The sequence below is a fragment of the Hydra viridissima genome, unplaced genomic scaffold (genome assembly GCF_058129835.1).
Source record: "Hydra viridissima isolate aposymbiotic clone 2 unplaced genomic scaffold, HvirCarnegie_v1 scaffold_5, whole genome shotgun sequence".
In the NCBI taxonomy this organism is placed as follows: Eukaryota; Metazoa; Cnidaria; class Hydrozoa; order Anthoathecata; family Hydridae; genus Hydra; species Hydra viridissima.
Window position 1 is genome coordinate 5,204,170 of NW_028324304.1, and position 12,943 is coordinate 5,217,112.

Consider the following 12,943-nt stretch of genomic DNA (forward strand, 5'->3'; position numbering starts at 1 on the left):
GAAACAACTTAAATTCTTAAATACTTTTTTTATGTATAACCATATAAAATTTTTATAAGCATAAGATAAATGTGATAAAGGGTTTTCTTTTGTTTTAGATTGTATTATATGTGCATTGAGTTTCAAAAATTATATTACAACTTTTATGCAATACTATAATGCAATAGCTTTGAGTTAAAAAAAGAGTAAATAATGTGTTTTGTTAAAAATTTTTTATAAAAGAAACTAGATTTGTAGAAAATAGGGCAACCTTTTTAATGAATAATACTAACATTTAAGACCTACCATTAAAAAAATTTCTACTAAAAGTGTTAATTTTTAAAAGATAGAAATCATAAGATGCTAAATACCCTGGAGCAAAATTTTTTATAATTTTTATAACAAGTTAGGAATTACAAAGATTAGAACAGCTTTAAAAACTTTTGTTAGAACTATAAATGGTACGTTCTATTCTAATGCATTTCTTTTTTAAGATTAAAAAATCTTAGTAGAAAGTGTTGATTCTTAAATGATAGAAGAATCATAGCTTCAGATGAAAAAAGAATTATCATATTGAAATCATTTTCTAACATATAATTTTAAAATTAGTAATAACAAAAAAAAAAGATTGTTGAAAAAAAAAACTATTGGCCTTTATATAGCTCCGATGAGCAAACTCTTTTGTAAAAAAAAAAAAAAAAATTATCATAAGATTGAACTATGGGCTGTTTGAAAGGCCCTGTTGGTGCACAAGAATATAAGTCGTGATACTACTTTAATATCTTGTTATTTACTTTTTTATGCTGCATGAGGACATTATAGTATTTTATGATAAATGACAGCATTATAGTTGTAAAAAAAGCAAAGTATTCGAATGATATTTTATTATTTTCTGTTCGTTCGTTTTAAATGGACTCATCCATTCAATTCGCGTTTAAATGGCTGAGATTGTCTTTTTGATTGCAAGAATGAAATCAAAAGAACTCATTATGTTTAAGTTAGGATGGTCCCATATATAGAATTATGCGTTTGTTAAATCTAAGAAAAAGAAAATCATTAAGAAAACACAAATCCATTTTGACAAAAATAGCATCCATTATTTTAAAATGTAACCCATTTACAAACGTGACTACAACCGACTAAAAGCGTTTGACAACAACTGAAGTAGCTGAAGTTAAATTAAATCGGAAAATTTCTACGTAGCAAACGTTAGAATTATTTAATTTTATTTAATTTAAAATTCAACGTAACAAACGTTAAAAGAATCTCCGAAAATATAAAAATATCAACAAAAAAACAGAAGAAAACATAAAGTATGGGGAAAAAAAACATCGGTTAGTAAGGCTTGTAAAGTTAATTAATTGCTACAAGTTCTGTAAACACCTGTTTTGGAGCAAGAAAAATTGGATATATTTACTTCTCAAGTGATCCCAAAAATTAATCGACTCTGAACCACGGTAATTGCAATTTTATTGATTAAATTTTAGGTATCGTCTTTTGATTTCTTACAGTATGGACTACTCATGGGTGCTAGCGGGACTATATCGTCGGGTTGCTGGCAGAAGTTGGTAACTACATTTTTTCTTAAAATGATATTTTTTGATATTTGTCACCATTTAGTCAATATCTTCGTCTGGTAAAAACTTGTAAGTGATATTATAAGGATAAATTACACTTTTTTATGGTCAAAATAAATGTAAGTGCTCCTGAGATCAAAATAGAACAGGCTAAGATTTGTAACATCACTTACTGACTTCTGGGATTAGGTTTTGCTCACACTATGGGCAACACTGCTTGGTAAAGTCACTTACTTATTTTTGCCTGACATATTTTGAAAATATTCCCGTATGGTGGCAGCACTTACCATTAAACCCAACTGCCATTCCTGTCAAATTGGTGTGTATGCTTTTTGCTTTGATTGAAGATTCATATTATTTGGAGTATTTTAAACAGTGTAAAACGTAATTTATTCATTTTAATTTTTTTGTAACATTAAAGAACGTGTCAATTACTGAAAAAGTTAGTAAAAGGACACTAAAAATGGTGAATATTGTGAAAAAAACGTGTTCCGAAAATGATGATTCTTGCTACCAATCCACGACATCTCATGTGAGTATTATTGTTTTATAATGAAGAAAATGGTTCAATCCTTTTGCCCCAGTATTACTGTGAGCTTATTTAATCATTGGTGTTGCGCTAATCAAATCGTAAAATGTATCGTGTTTGGATTGGTTAATATTATATAAACAATTATTTTCCCCTTGGGAATATGTATAAATAGCGTGATCTTCGAAACCTCGTTCTCTTGAAGTAACAACAACGGACTCGAGCAACTCTTCTATCACTAGCTGTGATATACAAGCTCTTCTTTGTGTTTATCGCAAATTTGTATAACATTATTCTTATAATGTATTAATAAATTGAACTTGTTTTACAATACCACTCTTACGTAAAACAACAATTGGTGCATAACTTTTTATAATTTTTATAATAACAATTTCGTTTACAAGTTAAAGAAAAAAATGCTAACGCCGGAAATGGATACTAGTGAAATTACATTATCCGAGGATTGTAATACTATTGTTGTGGACTACTATGATTGCAGTAATAATGACGTTTTTGTGGTAAATTTTGTACCAAATCAATACGCAAATTCCGATCAGGTAAAAATCATAACTTTACAATTACAAATCAAATTAAAGTAAGGAGATTCATTATAAGTATTTATCTATTATTATTTTTTCACATCTTCCATAATCGTTTTTACACTATGGTAATTGGTACATTTTGTTGAAATATTATGAATTCATAATTATATTATTCAATTTCAGGGTAATGAAGCACTGCTTAGTGAAGGCACGCTACATGAGAGCGAAAATGGTGCGGATCTTGTGCCTAATAATATTCAGATTTCTGTGGTTAATGAGGAAAATGAATCAAGCGAAATTATAATAAACAATGATGTTATCGTACACAGCGACCAAACTTCCGATGTAAATGGCAACAGTGAGACAGTTACAGTTGAAAATACACTTGATAATGATGAAATTCAAATTGCTCGTACTCGCAAACGTACTCGTAAACGTACTCGCTGGACAATATCTCGTCCAGAAAGTTGGTTGGTCAATGTAGAAAAAGGTAAACGCAAAAAATGTTTACCTTATAAATCAAGGAAAGGAATTGAAAGACCAGCAAAGCAACCAAAAGTGGCATGTAATAATTCATGTCGCTTTAAATGCTCACAGGTATTTACTGAAGAAGAAAGAATTGAAATATGTAGAACTTTCTGGTCATTGGATTATGATAGGCAAAAGGATTTTTACATTGGTAATATAGAGCAAAATTTACCTATAAGAAAGAAGTTGCAAACAACTAAAGGAAATCGACAATTGTCCAGGTCTTATTTCTTCAAGAAAGGTGACGCAAAGGTGCGAATTTGTCAAACTTTCTTTAAAAATACACTAAGTATTTCTGATGGACCTATCATCCACGCTTTTAAAACACGGAGCAATATGGGAGTATTTGAAGGACCAGATAAACGAGGTAAACACTCTCCGTCAAATAAAACCTCAGCAGATTCTATAAATTTTGTTAAATCACACATAGAAAAGTTTCCTGTAATGGAATCACACTATTGTCGTCGATCAAGCAAAAGGTTGTACCTTGATTCCAAGCTTTCAATTACAAAGATGTACGAGCTTTACTTTACAGAGTGTGCAAGCCAGAATAAATCTCCAGTATCAACAATATCGTACAGACGAATATTTTCATCGAACTACAATTACTCGTTTTTTAAACCCAAGAAGGATCAATGTGTGACATGTAACAATCACGACAGTGCCTCTAATGAAGCTAAACTAACATTGTCAACAGAATACCAGCTTCACCGAAAAAGGATAGAAGATGCTCGGTTAGCCAAAGCTACGGACAAAGAGCGATCGAACATTGATCCGTCTTTTTTATCTGCAACCTTCGATCTCCAAAGTGTGCTACAAATACCGTCTAGTGACACTTCTCAATTGTACTATTCTCGCAAGATCTGTGTCTATAATTTGACGATATACGAATCACGCTTGCCTAATGACGGATATTGCAATGTTTGGACAGAAATGAATGGGAAAAGGGGTAGTTCGGAAATAGGAAGTGCCTTGTGGTTCTGGCTGAAACAAATTCCCAAAACTGTTAAAGAATTGTCTTTATTTTCAGATTGCTGTGGAGGTCAGAATCGAAATCAACACATAGCTGCATTTTTTATGTATGTGGTGCAAACACTCCATTTCGATTGCATTGAACACAAATTCTTAGAAACTGGACATACTCACATGGAAGTTGACTCCATGCACAGTGCAATCGAAGCTCAAAAGAAAAATGTACCAATATTTTCAATAATTGATTGGATGACAGTTTTCAGGTTGGCACGGTCTTCAAGGAAACGAAAGAATGCTAAACCATTCAATGTACATCAACTGACATTTTCTGATATGTTAGATTTGTCTGATTTATCAAAAAAAATTATAAAAAACCGTAACAAAGATGAGAATGGTGCTACCGTTAAATGGCTAAAAATAAAATGTCTAAAGTATGAGAAATCTAAGCCAAATTGTTTCCAGTATCGTTATGACTTTACCACGCCGTATATAAATGTATTTACAAAGGGCAGAGGTCGGCAATTCAGCATGCCTACAGAAATAAATAAAGCATACTCAACTCCACTGCCCATATCACAGGCAAAAAAGAATGACTTGGAAAGATTGTGTACTTTGGGAATAATTCCTATTGAAGTACAAGAATGGTACCATAATCTGCCCGTCAGTCAGACTGCAAGAGACGTGGCACCAGAGTCTGGTGAAGATGACTCTGAAGACGACGAATGAATGTCACCTACTATGTAGCATTAATTTTTTAGTTAACGATTGAAAAAATATGTCTTAAATATTAAAATTCTTATTATTAGTATGTTTGTTTATCAACAATTAATTAAAAGTAGTTTTGTCTGCCACAAAATAATAGGTTTGCCTTTATTTTAATCACTACATCATAAGAAATCATTCACTTAAGTTTCTTATAAGCATTAACTCTTGACAAGCAGAAGTCTGTAAGTGCAACCAATTTTTGATTTTTCTCGAAATTTATAAAAACCTCCTTATTTTGTGAAAAAAATTATTTTGCATCTGTATCTTTGTAAAATAATAAACATTTTGAAGTATGCAACATGTGTTTTTCTTATGATTCCTGATTTATAGAGTTCTTCAAATATTAAAATTCAAATATCTCAGAAACACCGAAATGTTAGTTACAAACTTCTGCCAGTAACCCGACGATATTCAGTGTGGAATGGAGCAAAATGAAAACTATAAATTATGTGGCGACGTAATTATAGCCCTCGCTCATATCGGTATTATTTGAGTGGCTTTTGAGTTCTTTTTGAGTGTTTTGTATATCAATTGTTGTATGTAATGTAATAACATCTTATTTTATTAACGCATGAAATAAAAACCGTGGGGAATAGGGGAGACTTGTACTGAATGGACCTTGTACTGAATGGACCTTTTCAAAAAAAAGAACTTAGTGACCATTTAGATGTATTTTTGTCGTCACAAATAATTCACCTTTACACAATGTCTCTTCAGTATGTCTGAGTTAAATTTATTCAAAGAAAAGCAGTAGTTATGGAAGTTTTCTGTTTTTTCAAGGCAAATGTAATTTTTTAACTTTTCTGAGTTTTCAATTTACAAAGTTTTTTCAAGAAGAAGTGAACTCTTAATATTAATAATATTATAGATATATATTTTGGACTTCAGATAAAAGTAGAAGGAAAGTTATCTAGGGTACAGATTGTTGTAATTGTTTGGGTAACATGTGGATATTGATATGTGTACTGAATGAACCACCATTGATTGTACTGCATGGACTGGACCATTTTCCGATTAGAGCATTTATTGCGTTTCAGTTTGTTACTTACTAAAACAAAATAATCGTGTCTTTTTAATATAAACAAGTTGTGAAAGTGTGACTAATAAAGTATACTAAAAAAAAAAAAAAAATCTTGGGCATAAAAAACTATAAAGCTCATGGTTTATCATGATTCATTATAGGTTAATTTTCACTAGGATAACAATATTATCATTCAATATTGGAACATCAATATACCCTCATTGCTGTGCATAATTCAACATTTTATTTATTACGAGTTTACTGCTGGTCCATTCAGTACAATCAACTGTACTGAATGGACCATTAAACAATTTAGTACAGGTCATGTTTATCGCATTTTTTAACAATGTTTCAATTGCTCAATGGTTTACACTTTTCAAGGATAGTTAGTTAAGATATGAATCTTGTCTTCTGAACTAAAAAACCCACCATAGTTATTCACAAAATAAATATTAATCGAATTTATAAAAAAGTCTTATTTTGTGGTCCATTCAGTACAAGTCTCCCCTACGTCTTTCTACATTCGCTATTTGAAATACACGTAATTCGTTTTTTTTTTTTTTTTCATTTATAAGATTAAGAAAATAATTTTGAAATACAAACTTTTCATTTTTATCATATACGGGATTAATCATTTTTTTAAATAGGACAATATTAAAGACATTTCTTTATCCGATCATTTAAAAAGCATATTGTTTAAACTTAAATTTAATCGCATTTTTGAGATATATATTAAAGGATTATCGTTTTTTTTTGGCAAAAAATGATGGGACTTAATGCTTTTAATCGTTTTAACAGAAAGTTGTCAACAAATTATTAACCAAATTGATCCACTATTCAGTCACAACCGTGAATGGTTTGTTGCTTTCATTGTTAAAGCTATTTTTATCGAGCTCTCTAAATAATCTACGTCATACCAAGCTACGAGCTGTCTTTACAAGGCATTGAATAAAATTAACACGTGGATGTCATATTTCAAGACAGAAACAAGGAGCCAGTCATTTTAATCTTTAAATGTGACGAATTTACGTTAAGTTATTTGAATGAAATAAAACTCGGCTTTATTTTGCTAATCTAATACTTTATTGTTAGCGTCACATCTCTAGAATTATTATTCCAATGTTAACCAGAAATAAGAAAGCTAACTTAACGAGTAAAAATTTATCTCAATTTGTATGACAAATTCAAGCTCATTTTGATAAATTTGATTAATGCAGTAATGATCTTTCGAAATTAATTTTGCTATCCACCATTTAATATTCATACCACCTTTTTAAAAAAATTTTTTGTTTCTAATAGCAACACTTTTACCTGCGTAAAAAATGCATCCACTAAGGAGTACAAAATGTATAAAACATGAAAATGAAAATTCGTTTATGACGGATGAGCAATTTGCTCTAAAGCTCTTTTTTTTGACAGCTGTTGATTTACAGTAGGTAAAATTCAATTAACTAACAAGTTCTAAAGATATGAAATAAAGAGGTTCTAGTGCGTTTGTGTATGCGTGCGTGCGAGTGTGTGTGTGTATGTATGCGTGTGTGTGTAATTTGTGTGTGTGCTTGCAGGCTACACCATTGAAAGTTTATGTTAAGTACTAGATTCAATACTTGGGCTTACAGTAGGTAGCATAGCTAAAATTTAATCGATTTTTTTCAGTTCAAGCTCTTTGTAACGACTTTGATTAATTCGGTAACTTACTTTGAAAATAAACTTAATCAAAGTTATTGATTGACATTTGAAACATAAGAATTAGCTAAAGTTGTGAAATTTATTAGCATTATTTTGTGATATTTAATTGTGATATTTATTAGCAATAGTTAACATGTTGACGTAATATTAAATTTAACAATAAAATTAAAATAAAATTAACTAACTTATATCATTTAAACTATGCGGATTTTTTGTGTAAAATCTGTGAAAATTTAACAGTTGGCAAAATTTATTTAGGAAGAGAAAAAAAGAAAAAAAAACAAAGTTTTATTAGAACCTTTGGCAGCTTGAAATTTTGTAAAAAGAAAATAAATTTGTTTTTTCAACATTTTCTACAGTTCTTTATAATATCTTCAGTTAATTCGAACTATGATTAATTGAACCCTAGTTTCTTATGCAACCTGTACGTCATTCGTACGATAAAGTTTGTAAAAATATTCGACTAATAATTGTTTTTATGATTTGTAATAATCAATGTTGACACAAAAAATCCCGTTGTTTCTTTTCTGTAAAAAATATCAAATTTATATTTTGTGTAGACATTTAATGTCGAAACTTTAAAGTAAACATATACTTTGCTATTTTTAGTTTAAAAAGTTTGGCAAATGATGGTAAATGACGAAAAAGATGGAAGTTTTTTTAGCAAATTTTTTTCTTTATAAAAAAGAAAACAAAAAAAAAACGCACCGTGCGTAGATCGTTTGAGAATGTTTATGTTTTTGCTCGAAGTATAAGAAGCAGAACATTAAAATTAACATTAAAATTAACAATAAACTATATTTTTTTAATGTTCGACATTTAATCAAATAAATTGAAAGAAAAAATTTTGTTAGGCCACCCTTGCAGCACTTACTGTCAACATTTATTCAACTATTTTTAATCGAGTTTTCTAAATTCTGATTGACTTCAGAACTAAAGCTGTTTGATAGGATTCAAATTAAGAGATTCAGGTGACCAGCCAAGTGTATTTATTTAATCTTTTTCTAATAATCATATTAAATGATCCTGACGGTATATCTTGGATCATTATCCTCTTGAAAGGTGTATCTTCATCTTTTTCCCAACTTTCTAGCTGAGCTTTTACGAGATCCCAAGATATACTTTTTTCGTCATGGTCCCATCGACAAACGATAGCTATCCCAGACAAATCCATAAACTTAAAATTAAGTACTCCAAACCAAGTCTTTCCAATCATAGACTATCAAATCACAAATCAGTATAGGTACGTGTTTCTTTGTCATTTCTATTGGTTATCTAAAAAATATTTGGTACATAGAACGATGTATTGTACTTAATAGTTAAATATACGTTAGTCATAAATACCAAATTTTTCTGAATTCGTTTTTTCACAGAATTTTAATTGTAATTTTAGGCATTAAATCAATTTAATACCGCTTCAGCTAGGTCACTTTAACCATGGACACCTGTCTCAGAAATAAATAAATACCGCTTAAGCTCTGTCACTTACGCTATGAAATTACCTATCTCAAGAATAAAAAATCATTTTCTTTTTTTTTTGGAAATATTTTATGTGGCGGGTCTTTTTACGTAAGCTTTATTATTATATTTTTTGTTTAAGAGGCTAGGGTTTCGCTCGATTAGTTGATTTTAGGGTTATTGAATAGGGTGTTTGTGGTTCGTATATATGTGGTTTTTATAATGGATTCTTTATTTTGTGCGAAAATGAAAAGACACCGTATCTTTTTCTCTTGGTAGCGTGTAAAATATTAATGGTTGATTTCGGAATGTTAAAATGTTACAAATGGCATCTTGTTCAAATTTCTAATTAGAATTAGCTCCCTCACAAAATGCCCAGTTACATTCTTAGTTCATAAAAAAAAAAAAAAAAGCATAGAATAATTTATTTCAAATAAAACAAGTCACAAATTTAACGTTAAACTTATTTGTTATACACGGTTATCATAGATCATGATAACGCCAACCTAGCTGACCCAAGAACGCCACTTATATGGGGTGATGCAAATTTTAAAATCTTTTCATTTTGGCCGCGGAAAATAATTTAATTTGAATGTTCAAACTGAAATTTTGAGTTCATAGTGCGTCAATAAAAACACCTGAAGAATGAGAACAGCTCCATATAATTTGATAAAAATTGGTGCAAATGTTGCCTATAGCCAGACCAAACCCTGGATAACATTTCAGTCGGATTGGTTCACTGGTTAAGGATTTAATGGCAAATTTAGCTAAAATTTTGTTAGTTTTTTGCTACTTATACCTCAAAACGTCACCGATTATTGTAACATTCGGTCACTATTTTCAAAATAATGATTACATGAGTGTTTTACTATGTAATTGTCTGCCAACAATTTTTGTTATAATTGTTTAATTGCTACATATACCGTTCTCATTTTATAGACCAAAATATTGATTTTCTATTTAAAGCGTGGTTTGACTTGGCTTATGCATAGCGTGAAAATCTTTGCATTTCCTAAGGTATAAAACTACTGCCAAAATGCAAATAAACCTTAAAAAAAAGTGCAAAACCTGGTCAAACTAGTCAATAAAACCTGGTCAACTAGTTGATAAAATAAAAAAAAACTAAACAAAAAACAAAAAAAAATTACGTCTTTGTTGACAAACTTTTATTGACTCTTGAAACCTTCTTAAATAAAAACATTCAAAATTAAGTGATAAAATAACTATTTAAACCCTTTTTTTTTTTTTTAGATTATATTAAATACTAACTATATTACATTACCATTAAATAGCATCTAATTACAATTTAAGAAATGTTGTTTGATTTTCTCCACAAAAACGTATTAATAAATAGCTTAATATACTCTTTTAGCACAAATGTTCTACAATGCTATTTTTAAACGTAACATTAAAATTCATAATTTGTAAATTAGCAGCATTTAAGGATTAAGTTGGTTAAAATGTTCATTAAAAACCTTAAGCTATGATTTTTTACTCCTTATCTCTAATAACTAAAATTATACTGCCAGTGCTTTAAAGATGCTTATTGTTTAGATCAGTTAAGCAGTACAACTATCTTTCTTTGTGCTCTGGATGATTATTGCTTCGCATATACCTTGACTAATGTTGATAAAAATCTTGATGAGCAGTTTCGACAGTTTTTTCACTATAGAGCCCCAGGGATCCTTTGTTACTGATAAAATCCTTTGTTACTGATGTGGTAAAATACGGTATGAATTTTAGGTGTCACGCTTGTACCAGTTATCATTAAGTAACGCCTTTTGAAATATTCAATTCTTTCAGCGAAGTTTAGTTTGATTAAAGTTTAGTTGATTAAAATCGGCTAGATTTGGTTGATTAAAATTGGTCAGTAATTTGCAAAGTTATTTAGACTCTAGTGAGTACATACAGACCGCATTAAACTTGAAAGATGCTGTTTAACATTGTACAACTTTGCGTATTCAGCCAAACTTCTTTCATGCATAGTTCCAAGAGATCAGGGGGTGAAAGATTTAAAACAAGTACCTATGTATTTACACGAACTTTCTCGTAGGTCACGAAAAAAAATCAAGATCGATGATAGAATTGTTAAATAACTTTGTCGTGGTTTAAAATCAAACGTGCGCACAGTTAAGAATTTATGATATCGTGTTATTTTTACGCAATGATAATTTTTATTTTTTCACGAAATTTTTTACGAAAGCGTAAGTTTAATAACATCGATGCCGGTTGATCAATTTTCCATACGAAATAGAAATATCAAGGCTGGTATTAGTTTAGTACCGTTAATGGGGGTGACTATAAACGCTTTTTGAACTGTTTGCCTAATTACAACCATTTTTTTTGCAACAGAACATTATACTTTTCAGCTTTCTGTAAAAGTTGTAAGCCTGATCAACACTATGAAGTAAATGCCTTAGTTTTCTGGTTTTACACGAGTATATACGTATTTCCGAAACGGGGTGAAAATGAACAGCCGATTTGGGGTGACTTTGAACACTACACATCGTTTTCATATCCTAAATTAAGGCTATATTACAATAATACAATGGGGGAAAGTACTGTTAAAGATCAAACAGATAACAGAAAGTTTATTGTAAATAGAACAACTTTTTTTTTAAATTCAGTTCATGTTAAAAAATTAACATACTACTTTTAAAACCTAGTTTTTTTAATATATTTACATGTATGACAATATTTACAAAGCTATCCTACATAAAATAGCACATCAACTGTCACTATCCTTCAATTTCTCAAATGATTCACACATGCTGCATACAAAGTTGATATTTTCAATATTGAGCTTATAAAAATAATCTTTATCATAAATGAGGCCACAACAATGGAAGTGATATGGTTTACTGCAATTGTCGCATTGAATCCATACATCATTGCTTAACTCTACCCACTTTTTGTTACATAAAGCACAGTACCAATTACTATTTGTGTTGTTGTTAAGCTCTGTTGAACTTGATGGCATTGACTTTTCTAAACAATGAATTCTTTTACCTGGTTCCACCTTTGGACCACGTGGTTTGCGTTTTGCAGGTGGATTTGCGCCTAATCCTAAATTATTTTTTAAAATATCTAAAACAGATTCGTTAAGAATCATTACGGTGTCTTTACCACCAGGATCTTTATATTTTCCTGGAAGGCGTTTTATAACCTCTGTTTTATCCATAGGGTAGATCCCCGTTGCTCGAAATCCGCTAATCAAAGCTTCTGGCCGCAAAGTGTTATTCAATTTATTTAAAAGCGTAGGTAGGTGTTCCTTTGGGATTGCTCCTTTGATACGACTTTCTACTCTCCACTTCAAAAGAATACTCCTCCACGACTGCTTTAATCCTCTAAATACAGCAACATCTAGTGGTTGACAGAGATGAGTTGCATTTGGGGGCATTGTTATAAACTTGATGTTATGTTGAATCGTGGCTTCAATAACTTCAGGAGAAAAATGTGAACCAAGATTATCCCCATATAACAATGCTGTTCCGGCTTTTGAAATAGCAACAGGTAAGTATATTTCCATAAACCATCTAGTAAATGTTCTACTATCAAACCACCCATTAGGAGTGATGTCATAAACAGTTCCAGGTGGTCCACCTTGAGTCCAACCCTGGTAAAGATTCTTTGCTTTATAAACAACCATGGGCGGCAAAAACTCTCCGATAGCATTGCCAGAAAACATTAAACTGGTCGACTGCTTTGAATATTCTTGTTTTTTTTCAACACGGTTTCCATGGCCACGACGAACAATAACGGATTTGGACCCTGGATTATCTGTTATATTGGTCTCATCATAGTTGTAAATACTTTCTGGAGGTATATCCTTTAACTCTAGGTACAAATTATCAAAATATTTGTTAAGGGTTTCTTCGTTTAC

At 30.5% G+C, this 12,943-nt stretch overlaps 1 protein-coding gene across 2 annotated transcripts; it reads left to right on the forward strand.

The window, feature by feature from the left end:
* Nucleotides 1-1,120: 1,120 nt before the first annotated feature.
* Nucleotides 1,121-5,187, forward strand: LOC149888131 (uncharacterized). 2 transcript variants are annotated; one of them, XM_090086777.1, is made up of 6 exons: nucleotides 1,121-1,313; nucleotides 1,467-1,547; nucleotides 1,746-1,875; nucleotides 1,978-2,088; nucleotides 2,490-2,642; nucleotides 2,811-5,187. In XM_090086777.1, the coding sequence occupies exons 2-6, from the start codon at nucleotides 1,492-1,494 to the stop codon at nucleotides 4,851-4,853; spliced, it is 2,493 nt and encodes an 830-aa protein (XP_089942903.1). In that variant the 5' UTR covers nucleotides 1,121-1,313; nucleotides 1,467-1,491; the 3' UTR covers nucleotides 4,854-5,187. The 2 variants fall into 2 exon arrangements, with proteins under 2 accessions (XP_089942903.1, XP_089942904.1); XM_090086778.1 differs by lacking the exons at nucleotides 1,121-1,313; nucleotides 1,467-1,547; nucleotides 1,746-1,875; nucleotides 1,978-2,088 and having other exon boundaries at nucleotides 2,353-2,603; nucleotides 2,811-4,988.
* Nucleotides 5,188-12,943: the final 7,756 nt, after the last annotated feature.

Excerpts from the sequence above, each read along its gene's own strand:
- LOC149888131 (XM_090086777.1), top strand. The coding sequence starts at position 1,492 with ATGGACTACTCATGGGTGCTAGCGGGACTATATCGTCGGGTTGCTGGC. Across the intron at positions 1,876-1,977 it reads CTGCCATTCCTGTCAAATTG|AACGTGTCAATTACTGAAAA; the intron begins GTGTGTATGCTT and ends GTAACATTAAAG. Across the intron at positions 2,089-2,489 it reads ACCAATCCACGACATCTCAT|TTAAAGAAAAAAATGCTAAC; the intron begins GTGAGTATTATT and ends TTCGTTTACAAG.